Source organism: Rhincodon typus, chromosome 37 (assembly GCF_021869965.1).
Source record: "Rhincodon typus isolate 14 chromosome 37, sRhiTyp1.1, whole genome shotgun sequence".
In the NCBI taxonomy this organism is placed as follows: Eukaryota; Metazoa; Chordata; class Chondrichthyes; order Orectolobiformes; family Rhincodontidae; genus Rhincodon; species Rhincodon typus.
Window position 1 is genome coordinate 5,074,129 of NC_063368.1, and position 22,973 is coordinate 5,097,101.

Genomic DNA, 22,973 nt, shown 5'->3' on the forward strand with positions numbered 1-22,973 from the left:
ATCTTTTATTCCCCCCCGCCAAAGAGTTAAAATGTCTAATACTAGGGGACATGCATTTAAGGTGACTTGGGGAAAGTTTAAAGGAGATGTGAGGGGCAAGTTTTTTTTTTATACACACTGGTAGGAGTCTGGAACGCGCTAGTAGGGGTAGTGGTGGAGGCAGATCCGACAGTGGTGCTTAAGCACATGAACATGCAAGTAATGGAGGGATATGGACCAAGGGCAGGCATCACGTTCAGCACAGCATCGTGGGCCAAAGGGTACATTCCTGTGCAGTACTGTTCTATGTTCTAAAGGAATATTGCCCTTGGGGGGTTTGTAGGGCAGCAAGTGGTTTAGTGGTTAGCACTGCTGCCTCACAGCACTAGGGACCTGGGTTAAATTCCACCCTCAGGCGACTGTCTGTGTGGACTTTGCACATTCTCCCTGTGTCGACTTTGCACATTCTCCCTGTGTCTGTGTGGATTTCTGCCAGGTGTTCCAGTTTCCTCCCACAGTCCAAAGTTGTGCAAGTTAGGTGGATCGGCCATGTTAAATTACCCAGTGTTCAGGGATGTGTAGGTTAGGTGTGTTAGCCATAGGAAATGCAGGGATAGGGTAGGGGCATGGACGTAGGTGGAATGCTCTTCCGAGGGTTGTTGTGGACTTGTTAGGCCCAATGGCTGGTTTCCATGCTGTGAGGATTCTATTCTGTAAAATAGAAATATAGCAGTAGGCCATTCAGTCCATAGGAAACAGAGTAGGAATAGGGGTCGCATGATGGCTCAATGGTTAGCCCTGCGAACTCACAACGCCAGGGACCTGGGTTCAATTCCACCCTCGGGCGACTCTGTGTGGAGTCTGCACATTCTCCCCGTGTCTGTGCGGGTTTCCTCCGGGTGCTCCGGTTTCCTCCCACAGTCCAAAGATGTGCAGGTTAGGTGGATTGGCCATGCTAAATTGCCTGTAGTATCCAGGGGAATGTAAATTAGGTGGATTAGACATGGGAAATGCAGGGTTACAAGGAAAGGGTAGAGGGATAGGCCTGGGTGGGATGCTCTTCGGAGGGGTGGTGTGCATTTGTTGGGCCGAATGGCCCGTTTCCACACTGTGGGGATTCTATGATAATGTAATTCACTTTCAACCATCTTAATTATTTAAGATTATGCCCCTCGGTGGAGAGGAATAACATGAAGTATATTCGTGGCCTTCCATATCCAGTAGTCACTGCTATAAAATTATGCAGAAAGTATCTGCCTTACTTACCCTAATGAATAGACTTGCAGGAGCTGCTTTGGAACCAGTATCTCTCAAGTATGTATCCCAGTCAAAGCACTTCTCCCAACCTGGAATCAGAAGATAGAGAAGCCCATGAGCAGAGAATTTTCTCACTGTATAGCAAATCAAACAAGAGGATAATGAGGCATGACGGAGGCATTTGAACAAGGTGCTCACTTACAATAAACATGCATATTAAATAACGCCCCATCCAAGGACATTTAAGCAGCAAGTGTCCAAACCTCCAATGGAAAATGCAGTTATAGAAAAACAAACGCCAACAGGAGCTTCTCAGCCCTGTTCTTCCATTTACATAAAGATGTGTGTTGAAATAAGCCATTCAGCCCAACCAGTCTGTGTTGGCATTTAGTTCCCCTCTGGCCTCATTCCACCCTTTCCTCATTTAATTCAACCATCCAATCATTATTTTGCTTCTCTCTCTAGTTTTTCACTTAAATGCATCTATTCACTTAAACCACTGTCAGCAGGTTTCTCATTCTCACCACTGAATGAGATCCTGGCCGATCTAAGTTCTAACATCATCCATCCAACCTGGTTCCACATCCCTCAATACCCTTGGACAAACCTGTCTCAGATTGACTTTATCTATTCAACCAGAATTTACTGCTTTTTCTGAGCATACTCCACACTTCTCTGACCTCTTCCATAAAGAAACCGCTTCCCAATTTCTCTCCCAATTGACCCGACTCTGACTTTACATTTATGTCCTCTGCCACTGCCTTCTTTCAATCCCACTTATGATCATCTTCTACTTTCCAAGGACCACAAGGCTGGATTATCTAATTTCGACTCACCTACAACTCTAGTTCACTGAGCCTAATCTACATGGTGGTTAATGTACACTGCATCTGCTCTAAGCTCAATATGTATTTTCTAAGGTGTGGTAACCAGAGCAGAGTACTTCAGAATGGTCGAAGCAAAACTTTGTATATCTGCAGAAAAAGTTCCCTTTTTATTCTAGTCCTCTAGACACAAACACCATTCGCCGGTGTGAATATCTCATCAACAATATCTCCAATTGCATCTCATTAACAATCCAAAATTAGATTAACTATAGAAAGGTGGCTGACTGGTGACTTAAGTAGGGCCTGGGAGTCCAAAAATATCAGCAAAAGGCTAGAAAAGTATCTCCCACAGTCACAAGTGAAGTACTGCATTCTATGGATGTGTCAATCAGACTGAAGAGGATGCCTATTGAAATATGGGAAAGGTAGAGAATCACCTGGAAGGACAGAAAGACCAACGAGTGGGTTAGATCAAGAGTTGAAGTTCATGGACCAAAGGGCCACTCAGCACAGTTAGAAGATGATAGATAAACAAAGCTGTACCAACTTTGGCCTGGCACAATTGAAGGAAAAACCAAGAGTTAAAACAGAAGAGGAAAGAATAAACTCAGAAAAAAGTGGGAGATGGCCCGAAAGAACCTGAAGAAAGGCAAAGAAGCGATACAATGCCAATTGCCTCACTGTGGCTACGGTGACAGGAACAAACAAATTTAAAGTTAATAATTTTTATGATCCCAACTGATGGTAATAAGGGATAAGTCAGATCCCGGAATTTGGTCTGGCTTGCTGGTCCAGAGATCTTTTTCTCTCTATTTGGCTTGAGAACCATCTGCCATAGGTTTCACTCAGTCACTCAAGCTACCAATGTCTTTTTGTAATTTTACTCCAATCCACACCACGATGGCACCAATGACAAACTTAAATACACGGCTCTCTTGTCAATATCATCTGCCACATATGGGGCAGGTGATGCCTAAAGGGTTAAGTCGATGAGGTTTTTTTGGAGATTTGCACATACTTTAATGTCTCAACTTCATCTCTGCGTGCTCCCAAGTAAGTCTCTTGATATATTTCATGCCTTCCTGAAATGACCTTCCCTATTTTGGTCAGTCACAACCCACAAAGTGAAAATGTTTAACCTGTTCAGGATACCTTTGGAGAATATCCTGAGGTTTGACTGCTGTCTTCCTGGAAGTGTCCTGCTGTGACCAAGTTTTGAGTAGAGCAGTTGCTTCAGGTTTCTGGTGCAAGGCTCACAAATTATATGTACCATCCAGTTGACCTGATTTTGAGTGATTAACGCCTGAAAGTGGGCATTTTAGTTTGGAGGAGGATACTGCTCATAGTTGAGGACCCAGACAGTTCCTTGTGGAACAACTCCAGCCATTTTATTCAAATTGGAATACGTACACATCATGCCTATTCTTTGTCTACTATTACCGAGCCAATCCCTTAACTAGGACAATAATTGGCTTTCAACCCCAATAGGTTTAATTATGGTTACCAGTTTCTTATGTGGAACCTTGTTAAATGTCTTCTGGTAATCTGCAAACTGCATCCACAGATATTCCACTGTCTACTAAAGTTAACCCACCGCCCCCACATCTCCGCTCCCCTCCGCCCCCCCAAAAAAAAAATCAATGAAGCATGACCGATCATTCAAAAAATTTTATATTGGCTAATGGAAGCCAGTTTTATCCTCACGGTCATTCTGTTCCTCAGTTTACAACAACCGGTCACTCTCTTGACACTGGACAATTGTCAGTTAAACTAAAAGGAAAGGCTGAAGGATTCAGGCCATCTTCAATCTGCACTGATTATAGCTGAGTGATGGGATAGAGTCAGAGAGGTACAGCATAGAAACAAACCCTTCAGTGTAAGGCGTCCATACCGACCAGATTTGCCAGCAATTGGCCCATATCCCTTAAAATTCTTCCTATTCACATACCCATCCAGATGACTTTTAAATGTAATTGTACCAGCCTCCACCACTTCCTCTGGCAGTTCATTCCATATACGCACCACCCTCTGCATGAAGAAGTTGCCCCTCAAGTCCTTTTCAAATCTTTCCCCCTCTCACCTTAAACCTATGCCCTCTAGTTTTGGACTTCCCTACCCTGGGGAAAAGGCCTTAGTTGTTCACCCTATCCATGCGCCTCATATGAAGGGCCTCCACAACCAGTGAACAAGTGAAGGAATGCTTCAAGGTTTCCACTCATCCAGTGTCTCCTGCTGGAATGAATTAAGAGCATGAAGGGGTATTATACACATTCATGGAAACATCAGGTAACACATCAATTTCCAGGGTCAAATAGTGCATAGTAAGTGTATGCCGGCTATGCTTACTATCTAGCTTCACACATTCAAAACAAACCTTGGACAGGACAGCACAACAGAACTTTGCGTCAGCCAACATTCTCTCCGGGGACGTGAACAGTGTCAGTGGGACAAGAAGTGGTGGATAAAGGGGGAAAAAAAAAAGGAGGGAAAACAGAAACAAAACAACAATTTTGTTCTCTCCTGGGATCTAAATTCACTCGTACTCAGGAGGCTTCATCCATGCTGCTATCCATAATTTTATTTGGGGCTCTTCCTTTGCTAATATTTGATAACCATTTAAAAAGGTGGCAGTTTAGTTTCAACATGTGACTTACCTCTGGGAGTCGTTAATTCAATGTCATTCTTCTTGCAGAATCCCACAGGAAAGATGCAACAAGAGGAAGCATGATAACAGAACCAGTCAGTACCGTCAGCCGCCTCGCATCCATCAATTCCAATCATCAGATATCCATCCAACAATACCTGTTGTTCCACAAGATACAAAGCAGTTAATCACTTCTGCTGGTCTTGTATAATATGATTTCTGCCCCAAATTAACCAGCTCATCTGAAACCTAGCATCAGGAAAGACAATATTTTCGCCACTTGGCAATTGGTTTTGTTAGCAAAATCAAATGCAGTTGGTTTAAAGGGAGCAGGGACACAGTATTGACTAAGCGGCAGAAAGCAAAATGTTTAGCGTTTAATTATTATTTTTAATTATGATTTTTTCTTTTACTATTGGTGCTTCCTACACTTGATTGGTTAAGGCTGGGTGTGAACTCAGGGTAAAGTAAGCATAGCTGGAAAGCCAGAGCTCAAGCGTAGAGAAGACATTAAACCTCAATAAATAAAATTTGTTATAGATCAAAATTTGTGTAATTGCTGCATAAATCAGAGACACAAAATATGCAACCGAGTGCAGTACTGTAGTGGAGAAATTTGGTTTTATAGACTAGAGGAATTGTATGGTCGGCACTACCCAGGGGTTGGGATCACTACACCTTTTGGATACAGACTAATGACCTGCATTCAGGAAGAATACATGCAATTTACCATCAAAAATGATACATATTCAGAAATGTAGCAAACAGGAAGAGGATATTAACATGTTTCAGTAGGACACAGGTTTATTGGTGAAATGGACAGAAATGCAAAAAGGTGAAGTTTATGTAAAAATGACTCATGTCAGCAGCAAGAATGAAGAGAGATCAGCTACAATTTTAAAGCGGTGCAGGGGGGAGGGTTCAGGGATAAAGATACCAGGTGCTCACACATATTGGACATTGACATGACAAGTCGTGAAAGCTGTTATGATATCATATAATGTCCTTAAATTTATCATTAGGGGCAGCACAATAAAGCAAAGGAGTTATGTTAATTTTTTTACATATATATAAAAGCTAGTCAGGTCCCAGTTGGAGTATTAAGTGAAATCAGGGCAACAACACTTTGGGTAAAACATGGCCTTAGAGAGAATGCAAATACCCAATGAAGTGGTATGAACAGATACAAACATAAGAAATAAATTAGGACATTTGGCCCTTCAAGCTGGCCTTGCCATTTAATAGGATCACGGGCGATCTTAAACCTTAATTCCATTTTCTTGTGCCATCCCTCGATACATTTTTGGATTCTACTCTGTTTTCAATATAGTTAATAATTAAACACCCACAGCTCTCTAGTGGTAGATAAATCCAAAGATGCATAATCCCAAGAGAAGAAATTTCTCCTTTCAGTTCTAAATGGCCAACCCTTTATTCTGAGCCGATGATCTCTGGAACTAGACTCCCCAGCAGGGGAAACATCCTCCCAACAGTTCTTTTTTGTCAAGCCCCTTAAGAATGCCGCACACTTCAAAAGGATCACCTTACATTATTCTAAATTCTATGATGTGCAGGCCTAGACTGATTAGTATCTCTTCAAAGAAAAACCCTAATCCCAGCAATCAATCCAGTGTGTAGTGATTGTAACGAGGTCAGCCATGTCAACCTCAGAGCATGAGTTCCCTGATTGGATCAGGTTAACAGACTCAATCAGGGAGCCCTGGCTGACAGATATAAACAGCAATGTCAGACATCCTGTTCACTCAAAACGGGCTCAGTGTCAAGTTCTCTGCAGATGTAAATAAAGGATTACTTGATAATGGGATACTGGCCTCTGTGGAGTTATTTCATAGCGAACATTGATTATTCTCCTTCAAGTATATTCTTCGAAACATAATACTCCCAATGTGGTCTCACCAACGTCCTATACATCTACATTAAGACTTTGCTCTTAATACTGCAATCTATTCACAATAATTGTCATTGGGTTACTTATTTTCCTAAATTCTCACTGTAGGTCCATGGTAACTCAGTTATTCATGGGCTATGACAACCAGGTCCCTCTATACACCAATGTTTCCCAGTCTCTCTCCTTTTAAAAATATTCTACTTTTCTGCCCAAAGTGAATAAATACGTTTAGTCTAGATGTTCTTACCTACTTGCTCAACCTATTCTATCTGGATGCATCACGACTTGGTACGGCAACTGCTCTGCCCAGGATGGTAAGAAACGAGAGAGTTGTGAATACAGTCATCAAGCACTTTTGTGCACCTTCTCTGCAGCCATAACATTGTATTCCACGCCCTGTTCCATCACCCTATGAACTTTATGGTATGAGCGGCCTGTACTGCACATAGGTACATGTGACAATAATTAATCGAATCAGACTAAACACTCTTATATTCCCTTGCAAGTTCTTCATAGATTTAAAGAGCTGGTACAGCAAGATATTAGGACGGTAAGTGGCATGTTGGCTTTTATTGCAACAGGATTGGAATGCAGAAATAAAGAAATCTTGTGAAAGTTGCACAAGCTTTTGGTGAGACCATATTTGGAGTAGTGCACAGTTTGGTCTCCACCTTTATAAAAAGGATCTACTTGCATTAAAGTTAGTACAGGTATGTCTAATAAATTGGTCCCTGGGATGAAGTAGAACTATGATGAGGAACTGAGTAAATCAGGCCTATATTCTCTGGAGTTTTGAAAAAATGAGTAAATCCAATTGAAATCCCTTGATAGGAAAGATAGATTGTTTCTTCTGGTCAGGGAATCTAAATCACAGGGGCATTTTCTTGGGATAATGGGCTGATTGTTTAGGCCCGAGACAAGAAATTATTTCATTCAAAGAAAGCTACAGACAGGTTAAGTATGTAGTAAAAACTTGGTGGATGGAATATAATGTGAGATTATGCACCAAGATAGGAAGGAAAGAAGAGCGAAATATTCTTTAAATGGAAAAAAAAAGCAGAAAACTTCGGCAGAGGGTCTTTTGGGCCTCCTTGTGCCTAAATCATAAAAAGCTAGCATCCAAGTTCAGTAGGTAATAGGGAAGGCAAATGGAGTGTTGGCCTTTATTTCAAAGGGATAGGAGTAGGAAAGTCTTGTTAAAACTCTACAATGCACTAGTTAAACCACAGCTGGAATAATGTGAACAATTTTGGGGCCCTTATTTAAGATACACTGTCATTGGAGACAGTCCAGAGAAGGTTTACTACTATAGAATCCCTACAGTGTAGAAACAGGCCATTCAGACCATCGAGTCCACACTGACCCTGCAAACAGCATCGCACCCAGACCCAAACCATCCCTGTAACTCTGCATTTCCCATGGCTAGCCTGCACATCTCTGGGCACTGGGCAATTTAGCCTGGCCAATCCCCGTAAGCTGTGCATCTTTGGACCAGGGGGAGGGGGGTGGGTGGACACAGCACCGGACCATCCAGAAGTAGTTCAGGCAAGCACGGGGAGCATATTCATACGGCAGAAAGACAGCTGCTTGAGGGTGGAATTGAACCCAGGTCCCTGCTGCTGTGAGGCAGCAATGCTAACCATTGAGCTAGTGCCACCCTAGGCTGATCCTAGTTTGGACGAGCTGTCTTATGAGGAGCAGTTGAGTAGATTCCACACATTGGAATTTAGAACAATGAGAAGTAACCTTATTGAAACATACAAGACTCTTAGGGGATTTGACAGACATAAGATGCAGAAATGTTGCTTTCCCTCATGGGAGAGAAAGAGAGGGCATAACCTCAGAATAAAAGGTGATCTTTTTAAGACAGAGATGAGAGGAATTTTTACTCTCAGTAGTGAATTTGTGGAATTATTTTACTGCAGAGGGCTGTAGAGGCCGAGTTATTAATTGTATTCAGTGCCAAGTTCAACAGATTTTTAAATCAGTAGGGGAACCAAAGGTTATGGGGAAAGGCAGAAAGTGGAGCTAAGAATCATCGGATCAGCCACTATGCCTTTGAATAATGGCACAGGTTTGATGGGCTGAATGGCCTGCTTCTGCTCTTAATTCTTATGGTCACTGAAAGGGCTGTGAATTTATGGAAGTCTCTAGCCCAGAGGGCACTGAATACATACAAGGCTGGGCTAGACAGATCCCTGGAGGGAATCCATGCATACCTCAAGTGACCAGAAGGTGCAGTTCAAGCCTGCTCTCCTCCTCAGTGGGCCACATGGTCTACTCCGGCTCCGATTTGTTGTGCTCTCGTGTTTAGGAAAGTGACAATCGAACCGGGGTGACAGAGGTTAAAAAAAACTTCAAAAAGGCAAGAGTCACCATGATACAGGTATTTCTGTTATAATGAATGTTTCGTTAATGCAAATTTGCTGTAATGCAATTGATGAATAATGGACACTGTTTGGATAATGCGAACTTTCTACTGTACAGCGTAGAGATTTTATATAGCAATTTCCCTATAATGCGATTTTCTATAGCACAAGGTCACACAATCATGTTATAGGAGAAATACATGTATTGGAAAAGACCAGAGGTGTGGAGTGAATTGAAAGTAGTATTTAGAGAGCAGGCACAGGAACAATGGGCTAAAATGCCCTCCTTCTATTCTGTATCATTCTATAATGACCACAGCCATTACCCTCAATCCCTATCACACAGAGCACACTTGCCACTGATTAAATTCCCCATATCTTAGCCCCAGTACGAGGCTCAACCAGCACGCTTGCAAACTTGGTTTGATCCCGAGCTGAGCCTCCAACACCACATTCTCACCAAGACTGCCTCCTTTCAATTCCACAATATCCCACCTTTTCACACCAGCATCAGTTCTCCTGCTGTCATTACCGTCAGGCTTGAAGAATCTTATTAAACTTGAAATGTTAACTATTTCTCTCTCTGCAGATGTCATAACTGTCAAGTTGTCTTTTTTTTAAAAATTCATTCATGGAATGAGAGTCACTGGCTAGGCTAGCATTTATTGCCCATCTCCAGAGGCAGTTAAGAGTCAACGACATTGTTGTGGGTCTGGAGTCACGTGTAGTCCAGGCCAGGTAAGGACAGACATTAGAGAATCAGGTCAACCAAATCAGATTTTAACTAAATTCAAATTCCACCATCTGCCATGGCAGGGTTCAAATCTAGGTCCCCAGAACATTACCTGGGTCAATGGATTAACAGTGCAGCGACAACACCACCAGGTCACCACCTCCATTTCTAGCAGTTTTATTTTTCCTTCATAAACTTGAGTTTATTCAATCCTTGAAGTTCAAGTTTGATTTATTGTTGTCAAATGTACCTAGATACAGTGAAAAATGTTGCTTTGCATGCTATACAGGCAGATGGTATCTTACAAAGTGCATCAGAATAGCAGAACAGAGTGCAGGATACAGTGCTACAGCCACAGAGAAGGTGGAGAGAGAGAGAGACACACACACACACACACACACACACACACACACAGATCAACATTAACTGTGAAAGTTATTTTCAAAAATCTAACCAGAAAGAAGCTGTTCTTGAATCTATTCATATATGTTTTCACAGAAGAGGATTGAAAAGCATATAAATCGGGGTGGGACTGGTCTTTGAGTAGGTTGGTTGCTTTCCGGAGGCAGCAGGAAGTATAGACGGAGTCAATGGATGGAAGGCTGGTTTGCATGATGGACTAGACTATGTTCGCTACTCTCTGTAGTTTCTTGCAATCTTGGGAAGACCAGTTGCCAAACCACACTGAGGCATCCAGATACAATGCTTCCTATGGCACATCTATAAAAAATTGATAAGAAATTTTTCTTAATGATAAAAATTGATAAGAGTCCTTGAGGACATGTCAAATTTCTCAGCCTCCCGAGTAGAGATGTTGTCGTGCTTCCTCGACAGTCATGTTGACGTGGGTGGACCAGGACAGATTGTTGATGATCATCGCCCCCAGGAACTTGACGGTCTTGATCATTTCCACCTCAGCACCACTGATGCAGATGGGGCTGTGCCTTCCACTCCACTTCCTGAAGTCAATGGCCAGCAGCTTCATTTTGGTGAGATTGCTGTCTTTACACCATGCTGCTAAGCACTCAATTTCTTTCCTGTATTCTGTCTTGTCATTGTTTCAGATCCAAACTCTATCTACAACTTACTATCTATAATCTACGACCTAATACTTTTCCGAGAAACTATATAGAGCTGGTTAGAGAATTCGATCAGAAATCAGATCCTCAGATGGACAGTAAGCTCACAAACCTCTCAAGATAAACAGAGTATTGTAAAGACTTCTTTTATTGGACTGAGGACCGAAAATGCGAAAAGATGCTGGTTAAAACTAAGGAAACTGTGGATGATGCTGCTTCAGTTTTAAAAACAAGTTTCTCGAACTCATTCAGTTGCATCTACAAGGTTGCCTCATTCAAGCGTTGGGAGGGAATGCTAGATATATCAGCTGTGCGCATATGTTGTTGTGGGTTCAGCATAGTAACAACCACTCGACTGGTTCATGGGCAAGGGGCTACAGCTTTGGATGTGGATAACAGCAGAAACATCCAACTCGTGAACGTGAAAGAACCTAAATCTCTTTCTCTCCTTCCTGTGTGGAGGAGTAACAGAACATTTCCTGGTAGCTGTTCTTATTCACCATTTCCAACTAAACTGCTCTGTGTAAATTTCCTCATTGAAAAGAAAAATGGGGAAAAGAAAATGATACATTGAAGAATTTGGGACCGTTCTTCTGAGTAAGGAGGATGAGGGGAGATTTGTTACAAGTTTTCAAAATCATGAGCAGGCTGGAGGTAAATAGAGGGAAGCAGTTTCCACTCCTAAAAGAAACAAGAACAAGACAGCATGTATTTGAAGAGATATGCAAAAGAAGCAAGGATAATGGGAGAAAATTTTTTTTCCACATAGCAGGTAGTTAAGAGTATGGAAACACAGCCTGTAAATATGGTGGAGGCAGGTTCAATTCAGAAATTCAAGAAGGTATTGGATGATTATTTAGATAGAAATAGTGGGCAAGGGCATGGGGAGAAAGGAAGAGTAATAAGTCAGCGCAGGCACAATGGGCTGAATGGCTTCCTGCTGCACTGTAACAATTCAAGATTGTATGAACCTCAGGGGCACAAAAAGGGCAAATCCCCAATTCACGAATGGAAACTTGAGAACCAGTATATCCACTTCATGCCATAGGCACAGAAAGCAACTCAACGCCTGTCATCTGATGTCAGTTTCTGCAGATCTCCAATTTTCTTCCCCACCCGTCATATTTGTGTTATGTGATGTGGGGCAATGAGAACAACCTCTCTCTCAATGTCAGCAAAACTAAAGAACTGATCAGTGACTTCGGAAAGAAAAGAGAACACGCCCCCACCTACATCAATGGAACAGAGGTTGAGCGGGTGAAAAGTGTCAAGTCCCTTGGAGTGACGATAACCAAGGACCTGTCCTGGACTATCCACGCAGATGCGGCGGTCAAGAAGGCACAAGAACGCCTCTTCTTCCTCAGTCGGCTCAGGAAATTTGGCATGTCCATAAGGTCCCTCACCAACCTTTACAGATGCACCATTGAAAGCACACTGTCCAGGTATATAACAGCCTAGTATGGCAACTGATCTGCCCAGGACCGTAAGAAACTACAGAAGGTTGTGTGCACAGCCCAGACCCACGGAAGCTAACCTTCTATCCATGGACTCTATTTACATGGCTTGTTGCCACAGACACGTGACCAACATCATCAAAGACCCATTACACCCCAGTAATGATCTCCTGTAACCTCTCCACTCAGGCAGAAGATACAGAAGCCTGAACACATGTATGAGCAGGTTCAGGAACTGCTTCTTCTCAGCCGCAATTAGACTGATAAAGGGACTCTCTAGCCTCAAATAATCCTGATCTTGTTAACATTGATCTAGCCTAGCACACACCTTGTGCAATATAATCTGTATGCCTCTGTTTAAGTCTTTTTACAACCTATGATCTGTACATCCTTGATTACTGTGATCTGCCTGTACTTCTCATAAATAAAGCTTTTCACTATACTTCAGTACATATGACAATAAAATCAAAGTCAAAATCTGTTTATCATAGAATACCTACAGTGTGGAAACAGGTCATTTGACCCATTGAATCTGCACCAACCCACTGAAGAACATCCCATCCAGACCCTGTTCACATCCTATCCCTGCAATCCTGCATTTCCCATGGTTAATCTAGCTAGCCTGCACATCCTTGGACACTATGGGCAATTTAGTATGGCCAATCCACCCAACCTTATCTTTGTACTGTGGGAGGAAACCAGAGCACCCAGAGGAAACCTACACAGACACAGGGAGAACTTGCAAACGCCAAAGAGTCACACAATTCATGTCTCTTTCTTGCCACTAGGTAAAAATAAATTGATTACAATAGATATTTTCTTGCCAGTGTTAAAATTTGGTGTGCATGTTCTTTAACCTGAATTAGGCAATTTGGTGATTGAATCAAGTTTTCATATGTGTCAATCAACAATAGTGGGGCTTGATTTCCAGTGCACTGTGCCATTGAGTCATGACAGTACAGAGGAGGTGTGACAAATCAAAATCCTTATACAGATGCAGATTCTCTCAGTATCCATCTTTGGTTTATTTTGAGAATAAAGTTTCTTACATCACTGACACTAATGCCACAAGCCCAATTGTGTTACTGACCAATTCCAACCTCAGTGCCTGTGGAAGCTACAAACAGAGGCAAGAGATTTCACTACAAGGCAATACAAAAGGTCACCTTGCACAGTCCAGAGCAGCAATTAAAAGTAACATTGTCAGAAATGCTTATTAATGGGGATAGAGATTTAGATTATTGCTTCTTTGCCTGACTGCCATCAGATTCATTACAGTACAGGAGGAGAACATTCAGCATTAGTGTCTGCATGGCTCTGTCAAAGCATTATAACTTAGTTCCATTTACCCATCTTCTCCCATAGCCTTGTATGTTGTTTCTGTTAAATAATTATCCAAAGCCATTCTGAATGCTTCAACTGACTCTGCCTCCAGCACACTTCCTGGCAATGCCTTCCAGACCCAAACCCCTTGTGTGAAAATGCTTCATCTCACATCATATTTGTTTCTCTTGTAAATATGCGCTATCCCATTCACAATACTTTAACAAGCAGTCTCTCCTTGCAGGTATTTATTAAATTTGAAAACTTCCCTATCTGTGCAAACCAACGCTGCTCCAATGTTCACTGATCTGCAGTTTTCACCAAAATTGAGGAAACCTTGGAGAAAATGTCAAAAATGAAGAAGTGCTTAAATGAACATTTAAAAAAAACACAAGTACAGAAGGTGAGTGTGACGTTCTGCACTATATTTCTTGGACTAGATAGTTGTGTGCGTCATCTGCCATCTTACTTACTGGAGTGTTTGCATGTGGGTATTCACTGTTGTTACATTCGTCACGTTATGCTGATTTAACATTAAGCCAAAAGAAACAATGGAGACATGAGAAGATACTTCTGCTCATAGCAAGCAGTTGAGGCTGCAGATCTTCTACCTGAAAGTTTGGAGGAGGCAGAATCGAGTCATTAAGGGGAAATTTGAATTAATATTTGAAAAGCAAGAATGTGTAGGGCTACAGGGAGAAGACTGGGAGCGGCACCAGGTAAGTTCCTTCTTCAGAGAGCCATAGCAAATAGAATGGACCAAATAACCTCCTCCTGCCTATAACCGTTTTGAGATTGTGTGAAAATAAGTGCTGTGATTTCAGTTGCACATCTTAAATCGATTAAGCCAATACATTGAATGATGTCACCACTGTTTAAAATTAAATTAAAAGGGGGATAAAAAGCTAATCGCATTTAAAAGGATGATGATGAAACTCCCTCTTTAATGGCTAAATCTCTTAGAATCATTTGACCACACAGATCAAAGTGACGCAGACAGGAAAGTATTTTTCTGCCCCCACTCATGTTTAATCTAACACAAAAGCAGAACACGATGGATGCTGGAAATTTGAAACAAGAACAGAAAATGCTGTAACTACTCAGGAGGTGAGGCAGCATCTGTGGAGAAAGAAAGAGACTTAAAAATTGAGCTGAGCATCGCCAGTATTTTCTGCATTTCTCTCATCTTTGCTTTTGTGAGACAATCCAAAATTATACTGCTTTCAGGTACCTCAGTGACAGGCCCATGGCTCATAAGAGCTTGGATATAGTGGATGGCAACAAGCTCTCTGACCAGGGAAAACAACAGAGCTAAAATTAACTATAAACTTTCCTGTCCTTGGCCTGCTATAATCTTCCAGTGAAGCTCAATACAAGTTCATGAATCTATTAAAGGAACCAGGAATGGGACAAGTACAGAAGGCTGCATTTGCTGCCAACACACTGCTGAGGGTTCACTCACCATGCAGATGGTTGCAGTCCCTGTGATGTCATTGCATTCCATCAGAAACTTTGCAATAACAACTTGCAGGAGGACATCACAACTGTTTGCTCTTTAAAAAAAAAACTGTATTGCTAAAGACACTGAGGTGACCAAAACTCCCATATTCCCCACTTTTTAAAAAGTATACACTATTTTATGCGATAACATTTAATCACAAATAAATTTATCATTAGCTCTCCAAAGCCTATCCTGTTTCATAACATACAAGTCAAGAAGTACAACTTATTTTCATGTAAATTAATATATTAAGGAATGCAAGGTGTGAAGTGCAGAGATTGGGGTGATGAGGGAGAAGCAGCAACAATGGGTTGCATGCCTTATTCTGCTTCCAGGGCAGTGTGGGCACAGAATGCCTGTATGGGCAGGAGGCACACTGAGTAAATAAACAAAAGACTGAGTTCCGAGTTCTGAGGATGGGTCACCTGACCCGAAAAGTTAACTCTGTTTTCTCCTCCACAGATGCTGCCAGACCTGCTGAGCTTTTCCAGGAACTTTCTTTTTGTTCCTGATTTACAGCATCCGCAGTTCTTTTGGTTTTTATTTAAAAAAAAAAGGCTGTGCCAGGATGAGCTGCGAGTGGTAGGATAGCAGTCGCACTTCAAATTTCAACTCAACACTTTACAGCCTTCTGGACTCAACATGGAGTTCATCAGTTTTACATCATAACCATTGTTTGTTTTGTTTTGTGCCGGTTTTCTTGGTTCAGTTTCTCTGATCCCTTTCTTAATCCCTTAACTTTGCATTTAACTGGCTGCTAACCTGCTATTCACACCCCATCTAGACACAGCTTTTGTTTTTGTTTTGAGCCATTCCCAGTCCCTTCAGCACTTGTACCATAAAACCCTTTCACATCAACCTCTCCTGCCGTCCAAATGATCACAGACCTTCCGTTCCGCACCCCAACTACTGTCCTTCTCCCTCACTCTTTGTTTGTACAGAAAGTGAATAAATTTCTGTTCACCTTTGCTATGAAACACAATGGGCCAAAAACCTAAGATCTTAGCAATATCCCTTCACAAATGCCACCAAATCTGTTCAAGTTTTTTTAGGCAGACAAACAGGAGGCTAGAAGAACACAGCAAACCAGGCAGCACCTGGAGGAAAGGAGCAACCGACATTTCGGGGAAAAGCCTTCTCAGGGCTGGATATGGGGGCAGGGGGAGCTGCAGATAATGTGGGGGGTGAGAGGGGTGGAGGCAGAATGGTGGTGATTGGTGGACACTGGTAGTAGGTACGACCTGGCTGGTCAATGGAAGATACCTACTAGCAGCTGCCTGGCCTGCTGTGTTCTTCCAGCCTCCTGTTTGTCTTCGTTGGATTCCAGCATCTGCAGTTTTTTTTTGTCTCTAATCAAGTTTTTCTGGCATTTTCTCTTGTAACTACAGTTAAAATTAATCACATTCTAACCTACCGCCTGTAGCAGCAGTCAGTGGGTAATAACTTGCATTTATGGAGCATTTTTACTGTAGTTTAAACATGCAAAGAGAAGTGATTATCAGACAGATTTCAAACAAAAAAAAACTTTCCCCTCTGACACTCAGGAGCAATGGGACCAAGAGGAAAGCCTGCACTACTATAGAATGGAATTGAATCCCTACAATGTAGAAATAGGTCATTTGGCCCAACAAGTCCACACTGACTCTCCAAAGAGCATCCCACCCAGACATAACCACCACCCGGCCCTCACTTATCCCTGTAACCCGACACTTCCCATGGCTAATACACCTAACCTACCACATCCCTGGACACTAAGGACAATTTAGCAGGGCCAATCCACCTAATCTGCACATTTTTTGTACTGAGAGAGGAAACCCACGCAGACAAGGGGAGAATGTACCTACTACCACTACTTCACACAGACAGTCACCCGAGGCTGGAATTGAACTCGGGTCCCTGGCACTGAGAGACAGCAGGGCTAACCACTGAGCCACCACGTACTACTGAGGTCTGCCAACTCAGCATAGATTGAAGATTAAAGTTGGGTTTTTTTTTGTTTATTTACTCATTCATGAGAATTCGTTCAGTGCAAGCTAGGCCAGCATTTCAGAGGGCAGTTAAGACTCAACCACACTGCTACATGTCTGAAGTGACATATCAGCCAGACTAAGTAAGGATGGCAGAAAGAACATAAGAACTAGGAGCAGGAGTAGGCCATCCGGCCCTTCGAGCCTGCTCCGCCATTCAATAAGATCATGGCTGATCTTTTCGTGGACTCAGATCCACTTAGCCGCGTTCTCACCGTATCCCTTAATTCCTTTATTGTTCAAAAAAAATCTACCTTATCTTTAAAAACATTTACTGAAGTAGCGTCAACTACTTCACTGGGCAAGGAATTCCATAGATTAACAACCCGGTGGGTGAAGAAGTTCCTTCTCAATTCAGTCCTAAATCTGCTCCCTCTAATCTTGAGACTATGCCCTCTTGTCCTAGCTTCACTTGCCAGTGGAAACATCCTCTCTACTTCTATCTTATCTATTCCCTTCATAATTTTATATGTTTAAGACCCCCCCTCAATCTTCTGAATTCCAATGAATATAATCCCAACCTACTCAGTCTCTCCTCATAAGCCAACCCCCTCAACTCCGGAATCAACCTAGTGAACCTCCTTTGCACCCCCCTCCAGTGCCAGTACATCCTTTCTCAAGTAAGGAGACCAAAACTGCACGCAGTATTCCAGGTGTGGCCTCACCAGCACCTTGTACAGCTGCAACATAACCTCTCTGCTTTTAATCTCAATCCCTTTAGCAATGAAGGATAAAATTCCATTTGCCTTCCTAATTACTTGTTGTACCTGCAGACCTACCTTCTGTGATTCATGCACAAGGACACCCAGGTCCCTCTGCATAGCAGCATGCTGCAACTTTTTACCATTCAAGTAATAATCCTTTTTACTATTACTCCTACCAAAATGTATGGCTTCACATTTATTTACATTGTATTCCATTTGCCAGACCTTTGCCCACTCACTCAATGTATCTATGTTCCTCTGCAAAGTTTCACAGTCCTCCGCAAAGTTTGCTCTGCCACTCATCTTAGTGTCATCTGCAAACTTTGACACCCTACACGTGGTCCCCAACTCCAAATCATCTATATAAATTGTAAATAATTGTGGTCCCAACACCAATCCCTGAGGCACACCAATAGTCACTGACTGCCAGCTAGAATAGCACTCATTTATCCCCACTCTTTGCTTTCTGTTGGTCAACCAATCCTCTATCCATGCTAATACTTTACCCTTAATGCCATGCATCCTTATCTTAGGCAGTAGCCTCTTGTGCGGCACCTTGTCAAAGGTCTTTTGGAAATCTAGGTACACCACATCCACTGGGTCCCCATTGTCCACCTTGCTCGTAATGTCGTCATAGAATTCCAAAAGATTTGTCAAGCATGACCTGCCCTTCATGAATCCATGCTGCGTCTGCCCAACGGGACAATTTCTATCGAGATGCCTTGCGATTTCTTCCTTGATAATAGACTCAAGCATCTGCCCCGCTACAGAGGTTAAGCTAACCAGTCTATAAATTCCCCACCTTTTGTCTACTTCCCTTTTTAAACAGCAGCGTCACATTTGCTGTTTTCCAATCTGCTGGGACTGCCCCAGAGTCCAGCGAATTTTGGAAAATTACGCTAGTGCACCTGCTATTTCTCCCGCCATCTCTTTTAGTACCCTGGGATGCATTCCATCAGGGCCAGGAGACTTATCAATCCTTAGCTCCATTAGCTTGCCCAACACTACCTCTTCCGTAATAATGATTGCTTCCAGGTCCTCACCTACCTACGTCTCTTTGTCTATTGCTGGCATGTTATTAGTGTCCTCCACTGTGAAGACCGATACAAAATACCTGTTCAATGCCTCGGCCATTTCATCATATCCCACAACTAAATGCCCCTTCTCATCCTCTAAAGGGTCAACGTTTACTTTAGCCACTCTTTTTCGTTTTATATATTTATAGAAACTTTTGCTATCTGTCTTGATATTCTGTGCTAGTTTTTTCTCATGTTCTATCTTACTTTTCTTTATAGCTCTTTTTGTGGCTTTCTGTTGACCATTAAAGTTTTCCCAATCTTCTAGTTTCATGCTGTTTTTGGCCACTTTGTATGCCTTCTCTTTCAATTTGATAGCCTCCCTTATTTCTTTAGACACCCATGGCAGATTACCCCTTTTCTAACAGTCCTTCCTTTTCATTGGAATATACTTTTGCTGGGCACTTTGAAAGATTGCTTTGAAAGTCCTCCACTGCTCGTCAACTGTCCCACCATAAAATCTTTGTCTCCAGTCTACCTTAGCCAAATCCTCCCTCATTCTATTGTAGTCCCCTTTGTTCAAGCACAGGACCCTGGTATTGGATTTTATTTTCACACTCTCCATCTGTATTCTAAATTTAACCATACTGTGATCACTCCTTCCAAGAGGATCCCTAACTATGAGGTCATTAATTATTCCTGTCTCATTACGCAGGACCAGATCTAGGATAGCTTGCTCCCTCGTTGGTTCCATTACATACTGTTCAAGAAAACTATCACGGATTCACTCAACAAACTCCTCCTCAAGGCTACCCTGACCGAGCTGGTTCGACCAATCTACATGTAGATTAAAATCCCATGATAATTGCCGTACCATTTTTACAGGCATTAGTTATTTCTTTGTTTATTGCCCGCCCCAATGTGATGTTATTATTTGGTGGCCTATAGACTACACCTATCAGTGACTTTTTCCTCTTAGAATTTCTAATTTCCACCCAAATGGATTCAACCTCATTCTCCATTGAACCTATATCATCTCTCAGCACCGCCCTGATGTCGTCCTTGAATATTAGAGCCACACCACCTCCCTTACCTTCCTGTCTGTCCTTCTGAATAGTCTGGTACCCTTGGATATTTAACTCCCAGTCATGACCATCCTGTAACCAGGTCTCCGTAATGGCTACCTAATCATATTCATTCGCGATGATTTGTGCCGTTAACTCATCAATCTTGTTACGAATGCTATGAGCATTCGGGTAAAGTGCCTTTATGCTAACTTTCTTACCCTCATGATTTCCAACATCTCTAATATCATCTCCGGAGTTATCCTTCCTGTTTGCTTCTTTCATAGTCTGCCTTGAACTTAAACCCTCCTGCACACATGCTAACCTGCTGCTTACCTTTTTATTTACCATCATATTCCCTGTCGTTTTCCCTTTCCCTTCCCCCCAACTCACTAGTTTAAAGTCCTAGTGACCAGCCTATTTATCCTTTTCGCTAGAACACTGGTTCCAGATCGGCTCAGGTGGAGACCGTCCCATCGATACAGATCCCTCCGGTTCCAATGCCAATGCCCCATGGAATGGAACCCCTCTTTCCCACAGCACTCCCTTAGCCACATGTTTACTTCCCTAATTTTCTTATCCCTAAGCCAATTTGCATGTGGCTCGGGCAGGAATCCGGAGATTATGACCCTCGAGGACCTGTTCCTTAATTTCGTTCCTAGTGCTTGATAATCCCCAAACAGGTCCTCCATCCTAGCCTTGCCTATGTTGTTAGTCCCAACGTGGACCACAACAACTGGATCCTCCCCCTCCAATATCCTTTCAAGCCAGTCAGAGATGTCCTGCATCCTGGCACCGGGCAGGCAACACACCACGCGGGACTCCCGATCTGGCTTGCAAAGGATACTATCTATCCCCCTAACTATAGAATCCCCTATAACTACCACTTGTCTTTTTGCTCCCCCCTCTTGAATGGCCTTCTGCACCATGGTGCTGTGGTGAGCTGGCTCAACCTCCCCACAGCCCTTTTCCTCATCCACACAGGGAGCAAGTATCTCGTACCTGTTGGATAAGGTCAAAAGCCGAGGCTCCTCCACTCCTGAACTCAGGATCCCCCTACCTGCCTCACTTGCAGTCACACCCTGTTGTCCCTGATCACTAACTGAATTTGAATTACTTAATCTACCAGGTGCGACTGCCCCCAGAAACAAAGCGCCCAGGTAACTGTCCCCCTCCCGGATGTGCCGCAGTGTTTGAAGCTCAGATTCCAGAACTTCAACTCTGAGCCGGAGTTCTTCCAGCAACCAACACTTGCTGCAGATGTGGTCACTGCCGGTCACAATGGGATCAGCCAGCTCCCACATCATATAGCTACAGCACATCACCTGCCCAGCCATCTCTACTTAGTTAATTACTTTATTACTTTATCTCAATTTATGAATTAAATACTTTCCAATACTTCTCTGCTACGGTCTTTTCAAATAACCAATTAATAGATAAATAAAAGAAAGTAAATTTTTAACCAATTACACAATACAGAAGAAATAGAAAAAGTATAAAAACCTTACCTTATCAACACACCACAGAGTCCTTTTTTTTTGGTTAGAGAAGGAGGGCAGGTGGGAGACACTACACATTTAATGTCTCGGGTTCAGCCACTGCCCAAATATATTCCCGGCAGCCCCCTGGTCCTCGCTGTCGCCTTTCTCTCTGCTGCTTAAAAATAAAGGCCGCTGACGCTTGAGGTAAGCCCTTTAAGAGGGAAAACTTACCTTCCTGGCAGCCCCCTGGTCTCAGCTGGGTTTTTACAACAATATTCTTGCTTTTAAAGTAGGTTTTTATTCAAGTTTTCATTGAATTCAAAATTCACTGTCATGGTAGGATGTGAACTCATGCCCCTGGATCATAACCCTAAGGCTCTGTATTAGTCAAGTAACATGACCATTATGAGTTATGTCCCTCAGCGTCATGGGCAGTCGTATTAACCATTAAGCAATAAGGAGAGCTTCAAATGAGTTTCATTTCTTTTTATCTCCTTTTTGCCAATTAGGGATTGCTTTCCATTGAGTGTTTGCCTGATATATAGGGTCGCCAACCTCTCCAGGACTGGCCTGGAATTTCTAGGAATGGAGATTAATCACTAGAACACTGTGCAAAATCACATGGACATTAAAAAAAGTTTTGTATTTGTCATTCTCATTAAACATTTCTCTTTAGTATAAAAGCATTGAAAATTAGAAAGAAACTTTTCTGATAATCAAGCATCAAATTGGGGAATAAGTGTTTTTGCTTTTCAATTGGTGTATGAGGGGAGTATGCCATGTGGATGATTGATGGCCAGAGCAGGGGTAAGCCAGGTGATGAAATAATTTCAGAAATAAAATTTAAATTACAGTCGGCAACCTTACTTAAAGCAGGGGTCCAATCTGGATTTGGGTAAACTAAACAATAAAGCAGGGCTGCCCACACTGTGGGTTAAGATACCCAGAAGGTTTGTAGATATGAAATTTTGGGATCACAACCTCGAGGCAACAGTGACTGCTATGGAGCTCGGACTCATTTCTGATAGCTGCAAAACCCCTTTAAATCCTTGACTTTTTTACCTATCGGTGGGCAAGGCCGAATAAGTTGCACTTTGAAACTTAGATTGCTGGTGCTACAAAAAAAGCAGCTGATGAATAGATTGGGAGTGTTTACGTTTTTTTGGAGAAACCCTGCTTTTTCATCAACTCCCTGCATGAGGGGGATAAGAGTGAAGAGTGGAAGAGGGTATATAGGGATGAAAGAGGGGAGAACCACGATTACAGGGATCGGGTAAGTGGAACGGTCTTTGGTGGGTTGGTGTGGACTCGATGGACTGAATGCCCTGCTTCCTCCTGCAGGGATTCAATGATTCTATGAGATATGGTATGTTCAATTCCTTTCACCCCACTCCACTCCACAGCTCAACTATGCTCTTACCTGTCCAAATATTTACTGCGGGAGTCACCCATAGCCTAGGCACTAACTTGGGAACACATTGGAAAAAAATTTTGGGAAGAGTTTAGAGCATTGATTGAGTGATAATTTTCCATTCAATGATGGGATACTTCTTCTGAAATCCAACTTATCCAGAACAGTGTCAATCTAAAACAGGGCATTTTATGT

At 42.5% G+C, this 22,973-nt stretch overlaps 1 protein-coding gene across 5 annotated transcripts in view; it reads right to left on the minus strand.

Annotated features, from left to right (window-relative positions):
- The window catches only part of l3mbtl2 (L3MBTL histone methyl-lysine binding protein 2), a 155,172-nt gene that overhangs the window by 92,856 nt on the left and 39,343 nt on the right, over positions 1-22,973 (minus strand). For all 5 annotated transcript variants that reach the window (XM_048617719.1, XM_048617718.1, XM_048617717.1 and 2 more), the window contains exons 12-13: positions 4,718-4,865; positions 1,246-1,325 (exon numbers count right to left, since the gene is read on the minus strand). In XM_048617719.1, the coding sequence (XP_048473676.1) occupies positions 1,246-1,325; positions 4,718-4,865 (228 nt within the window). The remainder of the gene's footprint in view (positions 1-1,245; positions 1,326-4,717; positions 4,866-22,973) is intronic.